Below are 18,474 nucleotides of genomic sequence, written 5' to 3' on the forward strand. Positions count from 1 at the left end.
TCTATTCAACTAGGAATGGTATAAAAAAAACTTCGAATTTAGGACATATAGGCCTATTCTATGTGATTATACGGATTTACACCGTTTTTCTAAATAATGTGTCTACTATTAGGCCAGTGGTGGAAAGTAACTGAGTACATTTACTTTACAAGTACTGTAGCTACTTAGTACAATTTTGAAGTATTTTTACTTCACTGGAGCACTTCCAATTTTCAGTACTTTTAGTCTTTTACTTCTGCTCCACTACATCTCAGAGGCAAATATTGTACTTTTACTCCACTACACTTATTTGAAAACTTTAGTTACTAGTTTATTTGTAAATTTTGATTATTATTACAAAACATTAACCACTTCAGCCCTATATACATTTCGGCCATTTGAAAATAGCCGATCTATATAAGTTCACAATGCATGCCATGTGACTTATTGTGAGCTTGTAGATCTGCTATTTTCAAAAGACTTTTATACATGTGAAAACTTGTGAAACATGACATTCTGCATAATGAGTACTTTTACTTTTGGTACTTTAAGTACATTTTGATGCCAATACTTTTGTAGGCCTACTTTTACTCAAGAAAATTTTGATTACCGGACTTTTACTTGTAACAGAGTATTTCTACATTGCAGTATTGATACTTTTACTTAAGTAAAACATTTGAGTAGCCTACTTTTTCCATCACTGCTACCATTTATACTTCGTATATTGTAGCCTACTTTAAAGTGAAAATGTTAGTGACTTAACTTTTGCAGCAACATCCTTTTCCATATAAGAAACATCTGCTAAACACATGGCTATACGGCCTTATAACGTCCTGTCTGCTATAGCATAGGACAGTGGTTCAATCTCAACCTTTCAGGCCGTGAACCCCCGAAATAATCATATTTGAACTCAGGACCCCCCCCCCACACACCCACACACAATAAATAAATACATAATAATCATATTTCAACTGGGGACCACCCGAAATGATCATATTTCAACTGGGGACCCCCCGAAATAATCGTATTTCAACCCTCCACCCTGACAAGCACTTGGAATATAGGAGTTGATGCATTAATTCAGTTTGACTCGGTTCCACTTCCACAGATAAATACTGTGAAATTAGCAGATCTACAACTTACAAGCTCACAATGCCTTGGGTGTTGTGAGCTTGTAGATCTGCTATTTTCAAAAGATTATGTATTTTTTTATAAAATGTATACATTTTAAAACTTGTGAAATGGGACATTCTGCATAGGCTACTTTCTACTTTTTTGGGGGGTATTTTAAGTAGGCCTACATTTTGATACCAATATCTTTGTACTCATTTTGAATTCCGTACTTTTACGTGTAACAGAGTATTTCTACATTGCAGTTTTGATACTTTTACTTAAGTAAAAAATGTGAGTACTTTTTTCCACCACTGGTCACTATATAGGCTACTGTGACAAGAACCATAAAGATGTGAAGAAGAACTTCTCTCTTACACATCAAAAACATGCAAAGCTTCTCAACATGGTGTGAGTAAAAATATCTAAAGTGATATGATGTTGACCTCTCACCCCGAAAATTATTGTTTATAATTATGCTCTAAGAAAAATGACTTTACTGGATCTACGTGTTATTTATTTAATTAAATGAAGGATACCAAGCCCCAAATAATGTGCTATACTCATCCTATTCAGAATGGATCAAATTAATGTGTTCAAATGAGTCCCATAAATAAGTGGCAGCCTATTCTAATTGGCTCTTTATTATGACTATAACCAATTGACCACTTTGGTTCTATTAGTCGGTAGGATCAGGATATTATTATTATTATTATTATTATTATTATTATTATTATTATTATTATTAGTACAAGTGTGCATGTTAGTCAATGATGTAGGTGTGCTGTGCTGCCATCAAAGAATGAGTGTAGGACTCCCTCTTGTGGATCTAACCGGTAACAACAGTCCTTCATCCAAACCAATAAGGGCAGAATGAACTGCTCTCATGTTTAACCCATAGCCAGGGGTGTAGTGCTACTTTTAAAAGTGGGGGAGCCATCTACACTGCATGTTTCCCTCTACACCAAATCTTTTGGCCAAAAATGGCCAAACTTTGCATGTTGAACATTATATAGATATTGATTCGGAAAAGGGTGTTTTGAATTTGAGCAAGAGGCACTCTATTGACTGCACCTGTGTGACCAGTGCAGCCCAGCACTGCTTGGTGTTTAGCCTGAGGTGTTAGTGTTTTTGTTGGCATATGCTTCATTCTGAAGAATACAAGTCTGGAAGTCAATCAGTCAGAACATTTTCAAACCACTGATATCAAACTAAGAACCTTGTGCATATAAACCACAGACACAAGTATGGCCAGTGCTACAGCAGCTTGGAAGATGCTGATAGTGACAACAAAATACTCAACCAAATGGGACAGACTGAACATTTTCCAAGCGCTGGCATCAAACTAAGAACCTTGCGCTTACAAATCTCAGTTGTTGTGTGATAATGAACCCTGATCATGGATGTACAGAAACAGGGGGACTTGTCCTCATTCAGGGTTCTGGGCTGGCTCCACGCCCCAAATTACTCAGGTGTAATTAGTCACTGATTAGACACTCCCCTATAAAGCCTGGTGCCCATTCACCAATACCTGTTTGGCCTTTCTTTGTATGTACTGGCTTGTCTGAGCAAGGTGTGTGTTGTTTTTGCTTCAGCACTTTTTGAGTTAAGGCCTTTGTATTTATTTTAGATGGTCCTATGTTTCTCGGGTGTCCCCTCTATATGTACCTAGTAACCTGAGGTATATGCAGAAATATTGCCTTTGTAAATCTGTACTAACTGTTTTGTTTTATAGGTGTAGCTCCATTTCAGCTTTTACCAATTTTTTAGACTTGTTTTAAATTATTTTGTATTGTATTTCCAACTGCCACTAGTTTTTAATTGTTATTTCTTGTGTGAACCTGAGGCGACTGTCTGGAGGGCTCTTGGGCCCCTTCTATGCTTTAATAGTGTCTGGTTTAAAATAAATACACTTTTGTCATCTTCAGAAGCATGTCTCTGCTCCCTTTCTTTACACATACAAACCTCTGTTGTAATTCAGTGTGGGCTACCTTAACCTTGGGTGTGAAACTCCCAATGTGGCGTAGTCAAATTTACAGGGCTGTTCTTACTCTTTCATGGTTACGTAACATAACACAATGCCATAGATACTTTGATAGCCTAAATTGTTCACAGAAAAACTATCTGTTTTTGTTTTTTAATTCTTGATTGGTGTTTGTTGCAATAAAACAATTAAATGGAAGTGGTTGGATTCAATTAAAATATTTTATCTTGGAGTCACTAGAATAGCTAAAAAACAGAATGTAGTTCACAAGTATGGGGCTCCGCCTATAATTGATCATTGATTTGATTGATATGCTGCACGCCATGAGTGTAAAGTGGTATTTTCTCAAAATGAATTAAGCTAATCTAAGATGAGCTGTGGTCATAATACAGCACTGTTTCAGAAACTAGATGAAAACTGTAAAGACATATTTTATTGTAACAGTCTAAAGTGAGAACATCAGATGTACTTTATCAAAAACAACAAAAAAAACAGTTTTTATGTTAGAGTCTAAAGTGAGAACATCAAATGTACTTGATTTAACAAAAAAAGTTATACAAAAAGTTCTGGTTGATTAAAACTGCTATAGTTTTGATCATTGGAAACTGATAAATTAATATATGACAAAAAGGGTATGAATTTTAATGACATTATTTAGGCTAAAATGAAACATCTCTCTGTTTGCTTTCAATGAAAGTGTAAATCCAAATCTGGGTGCAATTTGTTTTCCTAACTGATGGTTTTAAACAACCTAAATCTCAGTTGTGTCATAATGAACCCTGATCTAGTAGATTCAGTCATTCTGTCAGGGGTAGAGGTGTTTGCTGTGGATTTTCATCTTTTGACCTGTCACCTCTCCCTTCAACGTTAAATATAACCTCGGAAATCTAATAAGTGTGAAAGGCCTGGTAGTGCAAGAGAAAAGCATAGGCTTCACAAGCGGATGGTGGTGGGTTTGAATCTTGCTCCTGGTAGATCTTCTTTTTTGGTCTTTTTAAGGCAAGGAGCATCGAGGCAGGCCACCTCCCTCTTCACGCTCTCTTTTAGCTCGGGTAGGAGCCCAACCCCAGGGGGAGGAGCCTAATAAATTTGCATACAGTGATTTTTTAAATGTAAGTATTATTTAAATTACTTCCAATTAATTTTGTTTTTCATTATTGTAAATCCATCTTTTATTTAATGATTTTCCCATTAATTTGTGAAAGCCATTTTTTATTTACTTATGTTAGTTTTTTTTTTCCCATCACCATTTGATTTGATCAGTGTTTTTTTATTGAGGCACTTGTGGTGTTACATTTAGATTTGTTAATTGTTTGAGTTTTTTATTGGTTTTGTTTGAGTTTTGTGTGAGTATTGAACCAGGAACCTTTGGTTTATTAACCTTTTATTCATCTATTGTGCCACGCTGGCATGGAAGGTACAACTGGGAATGTTATACTTAACCAACCTCTTACAATTTAGATGGACAGTGAAAATGTTCTTTCACAGGTTTGAACCCTGTATCTTCAGGATACAAACCCCAGAATTATCTCTTGAGCCACACTGGCATGGAAGATTCAATAGAGAATGTGATACTTAGCCCACCTTTTGCAATTTAGATGGACAGTGAAAATGTTCTTCAGGAGATTTGAACCATTAACTTTTAGCTTATAAACCCCAGAATTATCTCTTAAACTACAAAGGGATGCAAGGTGAGAATGAGAACGTAATACTTATGCCACTTTTTAGAATTTAGATGAACAGTGAAAAACATTCTTTTGGAGATTTGAACTGGCATAATAAAAGATGAATCAAGTGCGTCAATAAAACAACTGTCAGATGAAACTAATAACACGAAACTATGGGAGAGAAAAAAACTACAATTTAATAGGAAATCACAATAAATAACATCCTTAATAAACTGGAGCTAAAAGAGAGCGTGAGGAGGGAGGTGGGCTGCCTCCATGCCTTACAAAGACCAAAAATAAAGGCTTACCAGAACCAAGGTTCAAAACCACAAGCTTTTAGAACCCCTTCTTTTGTCTTGTGCCAGCAGGTTTTTCACACTGATACAATGTTTGAGGTAATATTTTATGTCGAAGGGAGAGGTGGCAGATCAAAAGATGAAAATCCACAGCAAACACCTCTCCCTCTGACAGAATGACAATCTACAGACACGTCCACTGATGATCAAGGGTTCAGACACAACTGAAAATGAAGTTACTGTTTAAAACCATCCGTTTTAAACTTTTTACTCTGCACCCGGATTTACATGAAGGCAAACTACGTTTCATTAAGTAATGTCATTAAGTTTATAGTTTTCCTCATATACTAATTTCTTAAGTTTCAGACAGGGGTGTAGTGCTACTTTTAGAATTGGTTTAGGGCATCTATACCGCTTGTTTCCCTTGACATCAAATATCTTTGCCAAAAATAGCCAATCAACAAGCTCACAACGCAGCGCAACGCGTTGTGAGCTTGTAGATCAAGTTCAAGTGGTTTTGACCAAACCCCAAAACCTAACGACACCCCTGCCATAGCTCTATGGTTTAATTCCTTTAGGGTGATAAAGACTAATCCCCCTCTCTGGGTTTATTCATTTATTATTGGAACACCAAAATGTATAAAATAATGTATCCTTAATTGGTATAGAGGAGAAAGGGGTGGGGTACACTTGAGCGTATTGGATTTTTGACACTGGGTGACTATGTGGGCTGCACTTGCAATCAGGGTGACTTGTGTGCAACTTAACCAGAGAAATATAGGAGTCGTACATGTACAATTCTTGATATTAGTATGATTAGAATGATAGAATCATATGTCCAGAATACTGCTTGATAAAATTGAGATCAGAAAGTCCAGTAAACGTGCCTTTAAAAAAAAGGGGGAAAAAGCAGCAACATGTTGAGAATTTCTTGTTTAAACAGTTTATTTTTTCTCCTTCTCTTCAACAGTTATTTTAGCAATTGTCCAAGTAAGTATCATAAAATGTTTAAATAAAAGGCAAGCATCAAGACTTTTTTTTTAAAATCTAAAAACGTCCAGTCATACCATCATCAATCGTACATCTTTAAGCTTCTTTACTACAATCTAATACCAAGCTAAATATAAACCCAAAACACATTGTTTTAGGCTGATATGTTTCAATATTGCTAAGCTCCTTCTAAACCCAAACTAAAGTAAAACATGTTTAAGGCAACAGCATAACAATCTTTCCCAATAGACCCTACATACAAAGCAAATAAAATGGAAAATAAATTAAATGCATTTCCTGGTTAATCAAAGAAGGAATGTGTAAGACTTACAGTTTCACCAGCCAAGGTCTGAATAGTACACAGTACAAATCCGGTCTTAATTTAACTCAAGTGTAAAAAATTAACCACTTTAATACTGTCACCCCTATTTTGGGCACGTTACTGTACATGTGAGCATTTTCAAAAAAAGTCTTTTTTTTTTCATTACAGAACTACAATCTCACAATGCATCGCATAGATCAACGGTTTAAAAAATGTTTTTGTAAAAAAAAGAAAATAGGGCTTAAATGGTGAACAGAGGATTTGACTGGGTAGGGACACGACATAAGGTTCAAACTACAGATCGATGGGTTTAGTGGCAGACAGCAGCCTCGTTTGATTGAGAGGATTCCGAGGAGAACCTCTGTAATGACACACGTCTTTCTCTGCAACCTGTCGCACCCGAGTCTCCACTGAAACCTTACCGGCCAGGACAGAGGACTGCTGCTGGACCTTATTGGTCATGTCACTCAGGGCACACGCCTTGGGTTTACGGGCCAAGGTGCTGGGCTTTTTGGGCGGGACCGGAGGCGGCTTCTTTGTGACCTTAACGGCGCCGGCGTGGGACGGCCTCGGCGGCGGCGCTTCGCCGTGGAACAGCTGGAGCCGAGCGCCAGAGGAGAGACCACTCTCCATGCTCACTGCCTTCGTTACGGGGCTTCTAAGGCTGGAGGGCCTTCTGCTGTCCCCCAGGAGAGAGTTTATCCGGCGGACAGACTGGCGCACGGGGGTACGCTGGAACTTGAGGGGCGACCTGATGTTTTTACCCTTGGAATCTTTGGGCGAGTAAATGGTGAGCTGGTTGAAGCGTTGGACGTGATCGAGCACTCTGAGCCTCTGGGTCTCCAGGCTACCCTGCGATTCAGGCGGCGGCTGTTCTTGGGCTTTGGAAGAGACCTTCACGGACAACTTGACGTCGCTGCGCACCGCGCTGCGCTCAGGAGGCGTGGCGAGGTCATCGACAAGTTCCGGGCCTGGCCTGCATGGAGTCGACTGCGACCCCAACGAGATGGCCAGTTTGAAGCGAGCGGGACTCTGGATGTCCAAGGCATCGATCAGTCTGCTGCTGTTCACAGTCTCAATCTCATCCCTCGTCTGTCCGGCTACAGAGTTATCATTATGGCAAAGGGAGGATTCATTGTCATTCTTAACCGGAGTGCGAAATGCGCCCATGTCAAATAGTGCACTGTCTATATGCAAAGGAGACAACTGGGCAATTTCAATCTCGCCAAATGTGATGTTTTGGTCATAAGCTAGCTGCCTCTGCTGTGTAGGGACAGCGGATGTCTCGGTGTCTATTGACTGAAATTGCATTACAGGAGTCTTTGGCGGTGGCATTAAGACGCTCTCAGAGGGCTCGGTAAGGTTCTCCCCACAGAGGCCGTTGAGCTGCTGTGCGACAGCTCGCAGGTCACCGCCGGGTTCTGCCAAGCCCGTCTTGATCTTGAGCAGAGTCGGACGGTTCCGGGTGTGCACCTCCGTGACGGAGGCCTCGCTCTCCAGGCTCTCTGCACTGGAGGCACAGCACAGCTTTTTGGGAAGGCTGACCGCCAACGGAGGCTTGGATACCATGATGGCAGGCTCAGAGGAGTAGTAGTTGCTCTTGAGGCCCCTGGTCATGGGGGTGTCTGTGAAGGATCCCCCGCTGAACACCTGGACTCCGTCGGGTGTCTCGGCGCTCCATGAGGCCTGGAGGGCGCTTATGTCACACTGGGGCGTCAGCAGGTTATCTTCAGACTTACTGAAGTACTTTGAACCTACAGAGATGAGAGGGACAGTAGCATCAGTCTAAGATCATTTTCAGCATTATGTTGAATTATGAACTTCTAATTCTATCAAAGCTGATCGAGTTCTTCATGCAGACTCACTCTTGGACTCGCTTCCCTTATGCAGGAAAGCCGGGCTGAAGTCTTTGTCTTTGGTAGCGCGGAAACTGGTGGTGCTCTCCTGAGTGGCAAGTCGCCAGCCAACGGACTCGGCTCCCTTTGTCAGCAGCATGGAAACGAGAAATGAAGGATGAAAGATGAAGATCGAGAGATTACACTTAGTTAGTTAGTCGTGTTGTTAAAAAGAGCCCTGCAGACGTTATACACGTGGAATACATCATGTTAATTCTGTGAATTTTTGGGTTAGTTCTTCAGAGGGTGATCACGTTCACTCAGAAGAAACGAGATTATTGGTTTGTTGCTCATGAATCATTTTATTAAGTCACAAATATACATAGCAGTAATGCAAAAGAAAATGTCCCCAAGGGGTAGCTGGTGGCTCAGACAGCCTAGTGCACGCCTTGTGAACCACAAGGATCCGAGTTTGAATCCAACTTGCAAGTTTGGCAAGTTCTCTCTGCTCTAGCGGCCTCTCCTCTCTCTGTCCTAACAGTCTCTCCCTCTCTCTGTCCTAGATTTTCTGTCTCTTTACACTTTCCTATCTAAATAAAGGATAAAAATCCCTAAAACAAACCCCTAACAGCTCATGCAACCCAAGTACCCATAACCACGGCAAGCTCAGTTTAAGTACATCTGGTGTAATATATTACATTATTTCAGTCTGAATGTTAAAACATTGCACATCCTACAAAATTAGGATTGAGAAAGTAAAATGTGTCATGGCTTGTAAGATCATTTAAATTACAAGTGATATCATTTTTTAGTCATAAATGCAAATCTTTTACAAAAACCTGAAGGTCATGCTCACATTATTAAAAATAAAACTAGGAGTCCCACTAATAACCAAGCAAATGGCAAATAAATCCAAACAAAAGTGCCACAGTGCAACACTGTACCCTACAAATTGCACCATACATGCATAAATATGGGATTAATGTTTGATTAATACAATTAATTGAAACGGCATCAATTTGGGGCAATTTGTCATTTGTTTATCTGGAATGTGAATGTTTTTCAGGCAACCACACTTACAGCTTCTTTGCTGCTTTTCCCAAGGCTAAAACGTGAACGTAGAGACTTGCGAGGTGCTTCTTTCTTGTTGACTTTGGGAGAAAAGCAACCAGCTTTTCCGGATTCCACTCTGAAAGATTAAGTAGATTAATGTAATAAATCAGATTGTGTAAACTGTACAGTTCTCTCATTTTTTTTTTTTTTTTTTTTTTTAAGACAGGTTGTGATGACTTTTCCAATCATGTTTAGTCGAGATCATGTTGAAACACAAAAGGAAACATTTATAATATACTTATTACTATGAATTTAAATACATATAGTACCGGTTGACTGCATGCCTGTTGCTCAGCCGTCTGCTCTTCCTCCTTGCAGACTGTCTGCTGGACTTCCCGGGTGAAGACATGGCGTTATGGGAGGAATCCAAGACCTCTGAGGAACCACACGCTGCAATTATTAAAGAGAGAAAAGGCAACAATATTCAAAATCGCAAGTTCATAATTATAATACTAGACAATCTCCATCCTTCCTTCAGCCGTACCACTCATAGCCAGTTCTCCATTTAAGACAGAGGTTCTTTACTCTGGAATGCACACATACTTATTGCCAACTCCTCATCTTCACTTATAGCCAACTCCTCATCTTCACTTATACTTATCGCCAACTCCTCATCTTCACTCAGTAACTTTAAACATACACTGAGGGCCAGCCTGATGAATCAAGTCTCTCCACTTGCTTCTACCATATAATGTAGCCCTACTTCTGCATACACACACACAGACACACACACTCAACTCACGCACCCACACATTCAACTGCACACAAGGTACTTTTTGTTTGTCGTGTCTCATGTTTGATTACTATGTTTTAGTAAGCAGAGATGCTCATAGACCTGCGTCGCTGACGCACAATTTGGAGAAAGGACGCATTCATGACACCGTCGTGGCGTCCATGGGACGCACTAGAGTTGTCACCAACAGAGAAAAATATAAAAATAATTCGCGGTAAAATTAGTAGTGCACGATAAGTATCGGCCCGATATCAGGAATTATGACGTCATCCCGATAAAATTAATAATAGCTCCGATAATATATAATATTTGTCATCTGTGATCTGCATGGACTCTCTCGGTTAGACACCGTTGTGTGGAGAAGTGTAACTCTCGGTTAGACACCGTTGTAATGGAGAAGTATAACTCGGTTAGACACCGTAGTACTGGAGAAGCATAACTCGGTTAGACACCGTTGTGTGGAGACTCTCGCACACGTTGTAGCAGCAGCACAGCCCCTCCCCCCCGCCCCACACACACACTGGCTACACTACACAGAGAGAGACGGCATGAGGAGCTGGTTGAGACCTGGTCTCAAACGTGTTAAAACGTCTTGGATAGACCACTGTCTGGAATAATAACTGATCATCATACATACAGGTATTTTAGGTGAGAACCTTATAAGCCCTATATGGGTTTCCTGTCTCACTTGCACGTATATCTGTTTGAATAATGTTACTTTTGTACTATTTTTTTATTGTGTGAATAAAAAAAAAAAAATATATATATATATATATATATATATATATATTCTGTCTGATGTGTAGTGGAAACACAAATAACAGCCCATTTGACCAAACATCCATACCTGATCTGGGAGTGGAGGTTCCACTGAACAGAGTGTTGGGAAGTAAGTCTATACCAAGGTTCTTTTTAATGGATCTACGTTTCTTGTGTGAGAATCCAAAGCTTTGACCCGTTTCCAAGGGCAGTTTTCGCTTGGAGTTCGGCGTTGCGATCACAGGAGTTGCAGAGGAAAAGACTGGCGAAAATCATAAAAGAATCAATGCACCAACAGCATAATAAGATTTAATTATCTCCTTATTTGATCACATCCGCACACTCATTCTGCACCAAGATAAGTTAAGAGTAGACAATGAGCAGACGTTGAAGCTGCAGGAAGACAATTAGCACGAATGACAGACAGACAGGCAGGCAAAGAGCGAGGCAGCCCAAATCCAACAGGCAATATTCAATTATTCAAATCAAACGTATCATTCATTATCAAGGCAGTTGTGAATCAATTGCAATACAGTCAAGCTCATTAAAAACAAATTAAACAGGCGAGCTAGATAAGATGGTTGATCTCTGTCATCATGCTACGAGTAGGTCTATGCTACGGTTGAACAGGCGGAAAACACTACCAGACCTCTATACCTACCATATCTGTCTGACTGGGGACTATTTGTCGGTGTTCTGTTCGTTTTTAACTTATTCAGAGCACCATTGACCACATCTGAAATGTGAAACAAACCAAACCATATATAGAATCTCTGTACTGAAGCCATTTTAAGATAGCTACATCTGCATTTAATTTGATAAATTACATTCTCTGTCATAGGGTTGGGCGATACGACTTATATCACAATTATTTCAAACTTTTGCCTCAATTGCAATTACTGAACGATTATAATAAAAAGAAATATGACACTGTGACCTTGTAGATCTAGTCATTGATATGATACAGGGCGGCCATAGCTGAGTGGTTAGTGAGCCCACCTAGGGAACCAGAGGCCCTGGTTGCCCCAGGTTCGATTCCAGGCTATCCCAGCATATGTGCCGATGATATGAAATTTGTCCCTGAGCAAGACTCTTAACCCCAATTGCTCACAGGTTCTCATTGGAAACAAGACCGCAAGGACTTTCATGAACGACCTGTTAAAAGGAATTATCCTTATACATAATATTTAAAAATATAAATATATTTATATAAAAAAAAGGAAAAAAGATAACTCATTTGATTAACCTACATGAGCAAGATTAAGTTGTTTATTGGTTCTAAATATCAGTTTCTAAATGTTTTCAGTCAATCGCCAGGCACTACTCTGTCATACCTCCCAAGCTGCGCCTACGTCTCCTCTTCATCCCCGAGTTTGTGTCGAGTTCCTCGGGTCCCTCTTGTGGAGGGGACAGAACGCTGGCCTCACTGCCCATCATGGCTGGAACTTTCTCCATGAGGAACTGTGGTAACACCCCTATCACACAAACCAGTACAAAAAGTCACCGATTACATTTTAGTTATCAAATGTGTGATGTGTCATGTAAACATTTCTAATATGCGCTACAACTTTATCAAAAATAACGTCTTTATTGTACATTATAAATTTGTTTTGCGGGTAAACATATTGTTCCACTGCAGACAGCTTGGTGGGAGACAACAGTTGTAAACGAATACAGGTGATTATCATTAAATTACAACCATGGCCAATAAGCTGTGGCCTTGCCCTAATGGCATATACATTCAATAATATTCGGCGAAAACAACATCTAACTGAGTTTGTAGATTGGCTATTTGAAGTATATAGGGTAGAAAAGTGGTTAACCATCATTTTGTTGTCTAAATTAACCCATTAAACCGGAAAAGCATCTGTCATTTTAGATGTTTGCATTGGCTCTTCAAAAATAGCAGACATACGTGAGCTTGTACATCTGAACTTTTTTTTTTTATCTTGAAAGTGTGAGAACTACTGATTTAGAAGCCAATTGTAGCCTCAGGTCTTAAAGGAATAGTTCACCCAAAAAGAAAAAAAAAACTATCCATTTGTCACTTGAATTGGAGACTTGAATTAATGGATTTTTGGGGTTTTGTCACATTCCTAAGCCAATAATTTGATGACCAGCGGACCAGTAGGCAGCGGTTCCAGTCGGAGACACAAAGGAGACTCTTTGTGTCTCCTACCGGAACCGCTGCTGGCTATCAAATTATTGGCTTAGGAATGTGACAAAAAATATAAAATATCCATGGATTTAAGTCTCTGTGGGGTGACTAATCGATAGGAGAAAAAAAGTCATTTTGGGGGTGAAGTATCCCTTTAATGTGTGTTAATGGAATAGTTTAGAAATGAACTGTGAGTCGTACCGAAGTGCTGAGCGCTCTCAATGAAGCAGTGGATGACTGCTGCCTGCAGCTTGAGGCGTTTCTCTGTGCTGGAGTTCATCTTCTCAGTTCCCTCTCCAGAGTGGAGGAGGTTAGGGGCCAGGATCAGAGACAGGTTGCTGCTGTCCATCTTATTCTCTGCACTCCTATAGGGTAGGCACAAGGCAAGGCAGTTGTATTTGTATATAGCACATTTCAACAACAAGGCAATTCAATGTGCTTTAGCAAAGGAAACACAATTACAAAATGGATGCATAAAACTAAATAAGTAAAACATGCATAGATACAGTTACAGTGCAGAAGAGAAAAGAAAATAGAGGGGAAAAAAACTCAATCAAAGGCAGCGGCTTTAGTTGTGTTTTAAAAGAAATAAGGGTGGCAGCAGAGCTGCTGTTTTCTTGGAGTTTGTTCCAGATATGTGGTGCATAAAAACTAAATGGTGCTTCACCATGTTTATTTTTGGTTGTAGGGAGAGAAAGCAGGCCTTTCCCAGATGACCTGAGGGGTCTGGTTGGTTCATGATATAATACAAGATCAGAAATGTATTTTGGCCCAAACAGCTATCACAGAGTACAATTGGAATCGGATTCCATGTATTGGCCACAGAATTTGACTTGGTGCATTGATCTCACATAGAAGAAAAAATACGAAAAATCTGGAAGAATATTAAAGGTACGAAAAATTAAAAAAGTAAATATAGGCATAAAGGCAACACCGACAATTGGGTCAGACCAGGTGTGAGCAGTATGGGAAAAGTTCAGTTGCATATACATTTTTCTTTAGTTGATCAAGTATTGTTGTACGAACGCTTGTTTTATTGTTGTATTGTTTTATTGGATCTTGTTTAGTCGATACTTATTTGTTTTAGCTCCTGCTCATTTGATTTTGCTATTTTTGTCTCATCTGTTTAAGGAAATAGGTAGCTAATATAATGCACTTTTACCTTAGCGCTAGGTATACTCTTGGTTGCTTGTTTTTGCAGAAAATGCACTTAAGACTTCTGGTGATTAGTAGTTTTCGTTCCCTACCTATGTTGAATGCACTTATTGTAAGTCGCTTTGGATAAAAGCGTCTGCTAAATGACTGTAATGTAATGTATTGGCTGTCTGCCCTCCTACTTCAAGTTCAGAAAAAAAGTCTGTTCTTGAAGGTCAGACAGATGAAACATCATCAAATAAAGATTAAAATGCACATTACGGAGCTGGAATGTGTGGACATCTTTGCTTAATTTTCAATTTTGTATCAATTTATTTTAATGTAAGAATAAGCCATGACATAAAATAATTCATCAATTTAAAAACCCAGCAAACACACTTTTCATCAGTCAAATATTACCTCTTGGACACATTGTGGAGAAAGTCAAAAAAGTAGCGCAGTACGCCGAGGTTTCTGTCGGGCAGTACGCAAGACAGCAGCAATGTGGCGGCGGTGCGGTCTGCCTCAGTGGTCAGCTGCTGGGCCTTGAGAAAGGCCTCGTGCAGCTCTGTGGGCAGAACGGGTTCCGGTAGCTCCCTGAAGAACTGCTTCACCAGGCCGGCCACGTCACATGGAATCGCAGTTGACAGACACTCCTCGCCCGCATCCAGCTTGGCCTAGGGGGTGAAACAATGCCCCCCCATTGTGTTACGGTTAAATTTATACTCCGACAGTGTCGCTTCACAAAAATGCCATGTTTTGAACTGAAACAATGTTCGCCTTTGGAGTTTGGACCTCCCCCGGGGTCGCGGTCACCGAATGAAAGCAAGGTCAACGTAAGCCATCACTCACCCTCAGTGCTTTCAGACGAACAATGGAACCCGACTTTCTGAACAGACCCTCTGTGTCGACGTGCGCCAGCAGCAACATACAGGCATCAACCAAAAACCTGAGAAAGCAGAGAGATGAAATTAAAGCAAAATTAGCACCAAAAAAAATTGAACAGGAACATCAGCAGACATCATTTGCTGGCTTTTTAGAGAAGCTTTCTTCACTTGCCTTGGTACGCCCCCATGTTCGATGTTATACTGTGGTAGACTCTCCAGATGCACTCCAAAAACCTTCACCTGAGGGAGGAAAAATGCATTACACACAGCATTTCAGCATTCATAAGTCAAAAGGACAAATTACAATCCATCAAAAGTGACATTGATTGAATGTGCCTCTTAACCCTTTAAGACCGGGAAAGCATCATTTGTGTCATTTTGAGATTTCTTTGGCCATTAAAAAATAGCAGATATACAAGCTCATAGCGCGGCACGAGTGCCACGCTATGAGCTTGTAGATCTGTTTTTTTTTTTTTTAATCATGAAAATTAGTGCAAATCTTGGAATATATATTTTTTTAAAGCAAACATTTGTCAAATATTTTGTTCCAGGGACCCCCAGAAGCAATGATTTGAGTTACAAACATCTGCTTAAATTTTTTTTTTTTTTTTATATTTGCACAAATTGTCATGATTTTTCAAAAATAGCCAAAGAAATCTAAAATGACAGAGATGCGTTCCCGGATTGAATTGGTTAAGTCTCTCAAGCCCAAACATGTGATCTTTAATCTCGGATGAGTGAGTGTGCTTGGAGTTCCCAAGATTCAAGAGGTTTATTCGTCACATGCTCATACAAGTATGTGCAGTCAGTGAAATGTTCTCCGTTCTGTTCTCTGGGTTAGATGCCCTTTGCCAGAGGCTGTCAGGTCACAGGTGTTTTTAAATCAAATGGATCTTAGATAGAGAGTTGGGCTACTCCCTCCCCTGGATGTCAGTTGGTGTGGTTTTACAAAACGAGTCCTGAAATGTGGAAGTCCACATTTGAAATGGAACTGGCTCTATTGCAGCGCACACCTTGTGACACTTTTAATTTGTTTACCAGTAACAAACCCAGAGTTAACATAGGACCTCAATTGTTCCCTTTCAAACTGTGCCCATCTTCCAGTATATTGAATTAGGCATTATAACTAGTATATCGCTGTTGTCGTGCAGAAACTGCCAATCTCTATATTTTAACATTTTGTGTTATTTCATAAATGAACATCCTACTTGATCACACTACTACAGCGTCACACAAAAGCATCAAAAGTAGTAGATCCACGAGCTCGAAACTGCTACTTTTGAATTTGAATCCTGAAAAGCAACAGTTTTGGACAGGTTTACACCCGACAGACCACATCCTGTTAAAGACGTTAGCTATTACATGACATCTAACTACTTCTGAGTCAAATGTGGCATCATATACTAAAGGGAGTCTGTTTCCTATGCGTTTGAGAAACTCAAAAACATCAAACCCATAATTATCACCGCTGTGTATTACCCTTCGTTACCAAAACAAGTCCATCCACTTTTCTAAATAGAAACTGGTCCAATTTGGCAGATTTCCTAAAACAGTGGATCTCCAAGTGGGGTCCAGCTAAATTAAAATGTAGCATCAAAATCAGTTTACCTACTTTAACCCTATAAACATTGGCTAGTTGAACACGATGTGCCGAGCTTGAGGATCTGCTACTTTCAAAATAATCTTGAACAAAATATTTTAACTCTTGTATGGAGGTCTGTGGCCAAATATGTATAAATTTTGGGGTCCTTGACATGAAAATGTTTGAGAACCACGGTCCTAAAAAAACATAACACAATTAGGATGTAACAGTATGTTGTGATCATCATTTTTCCAACAACCAGTCTTAACCAATTTTTAAAAAAGTGTCATTTTAGATTTGAGTTCAAAAGCATTATTTTATACTTTCTGCTATTCAAAAATAGCAGATCTACAAGCTTGTGGCAAGGCACAAAGCGCAGCACGAAGGCACAAATACAGCCAATTGTTTGAGAACCACCGTTATAGCAACATACGTTTTTCAGAAAACTGTTTTTAGGATTTAGAAGACATGCTAAACAAATGAGATGGCGGGTAAACCCACAATATGCAAATGTTATCCAATGCCCAGAACAATAGACCGGATCCGTTCTGTTGATTCAGTGACAGTCTGACACAACAAAGTGAGAAAGTAAAGTCAATGCGTGCTACTGACTGCTGCTAGACCGGTTTGTTTATCCACACTCACTGTGCGTGTTGTTGACTTGCAGATGCTGGCGGTTTGTTTGGTTTTGTGGTTCCAGTTCTTGACTTTAATTCCATAGGCAGCGCGGAGCTGCTGCACGGCCACCAGCCTCATCACGTTCCTCTCCACCACCTTCATCTCTTCTTTATCTGAAAGGAAAAAAGATCCAATTCACTTGACCAGCAGTTTGTTTTTCCGATGACGTTAAGTTCTGCAGTTCAATCATTACCGAATGATCCCAAACAACACACACACACACACACACCCTTCTGTCTGTCTGGACCAAAACAACCACTGCTCTAGTCTTTTAAACTCCTCGTCCCCTATCCTCAGTGGTGAAGAAATGTAAAGTATCGATACCACAATGTAGAAACACTCCGTTACAAGTAAAAGTCCGGAATTCAAAATGTACTTGAGGTTAAGTACACAATTATAAAGTACTCATTATGCAGAATGTCCCATTTCACAAGTTTTCAAATGTATAAAATGTAATAAAATACATTATTCAAAAAAACTTCAACTACAAGCTGACAATGGGCATTGTGAGCTTGTAGATCTGCTATTTTCAATGTAAATAGGGCTGAAGTGGTTAATGTGTGTTTTGTAATAATAATCAAAAATCTACAAAGTAACTAAAGCTTTCAAATAATTGTAGTGGAGTAAAATAGTATAATATTTGCGTCGGAGATGTAGCTGGGTATAAGTAAAGGCACAGAAAAATACTCCAGTAAAGTAAAAGTACCTCAAAGTTGTACTTAAGTACGAGTAAATGTACTCAAGTTACTTTCCACCACCTATCCTTGTCATATTAGACAACATACATGCTCCACATACAGTCGTCGACTCACTCATTTATACCTCTTAAATTAAACCGTTATAACAGCCGTTACTAAACTAATCGGCATTGAATGATACACTTGTTGTCTGTTCACAACAACAGAGCCCATGATAGCATTGCATAACGTTGCTTGTTTAGCTGCTACTGCACTGTGTGGCTATTGGCTAAGCTACCGTTAGCCGCTCAGCTAAACCTAAACAAAGACGATAAAACCGATAGACCCACCTTACCTCTTCTTCTGGAAACGGCCTTGTTTAAACGTATACTATTGTGTTCCTGGCTTTATTCTGTCATAATAATAACGGTTATAAACTGGTTCTATGCTATCCTGCTAACCCCTAACTGCGTGTTAACCAGACGTGTTGGCCACGGGTTTGTTTTAGTGTCAGCCGAGGCTAGGCTAACAGGCTAGGTTAGTCTGGGTAGGGTTTGTTTCCATGGACGT

At 39.7% G+C, this 18,474-nt stretch overlaps 1 protein-coding gene across 2 annotated transcripts; it reads right to left on the bottom strand.

Annotated features, from left to right (window-relative positions):
• Positions 1-6,493: 6,493 nt before the first annotated feature.
• On the bottom strand, positions 6,494-18,474 carry arhgap11a (Rho GTPase activating protein 11A). 2 transcript variants are annotated; one of them, XM_080415037.1, is made up of 12 exons: positions 18,260-18,474; positions 17,195-17,340; positions 15,140-15,207; positions 14,933-15,029; positions 14,501-14,757; positions 13,148-13,311; positions 12,123-12,263; positions 10,877-11,050; positions 9,566-9,686; positions 9,264-9,372; positions 8,214-8,328; positions 6,494-8,102 (listed from the first exon to the last, which is right to left on the bottom strand). In XM_080415037.1, the coding sequence occupies exons 2-12, from the start codon at positions 17,327-17,329 to the stop codon at positions 6,643-6,645; spliced, it is 2,841 nt and encodes a 946-aa protein (XP_080271163.1). In that variant the 5' UTR covers positions 17,330-17,340; positions 18,260-18,474; the 3' UTR covers positions 6,494-6,642. The 2 variants fall into 2 exon arrangements, with proteins under 2 accessions (XP_080271163.1, XP_080271164.1); XM_080415038.1 differs by having other exon boundaries at positions 18,255-18,474.

The sequence above is a fragment of the Gymnoscopelus braueri genome, assembly GCF_963280865.1.
Source record: "Gymnoscopelus braueri genome assembly, chromosome: 19".
NCBI lineage: Eukaryota > Metazoa > Chordata > Actinopteri > Myctophiformes > Myctophidae > Gymnoscopelus > Gymnoscopelus braueri.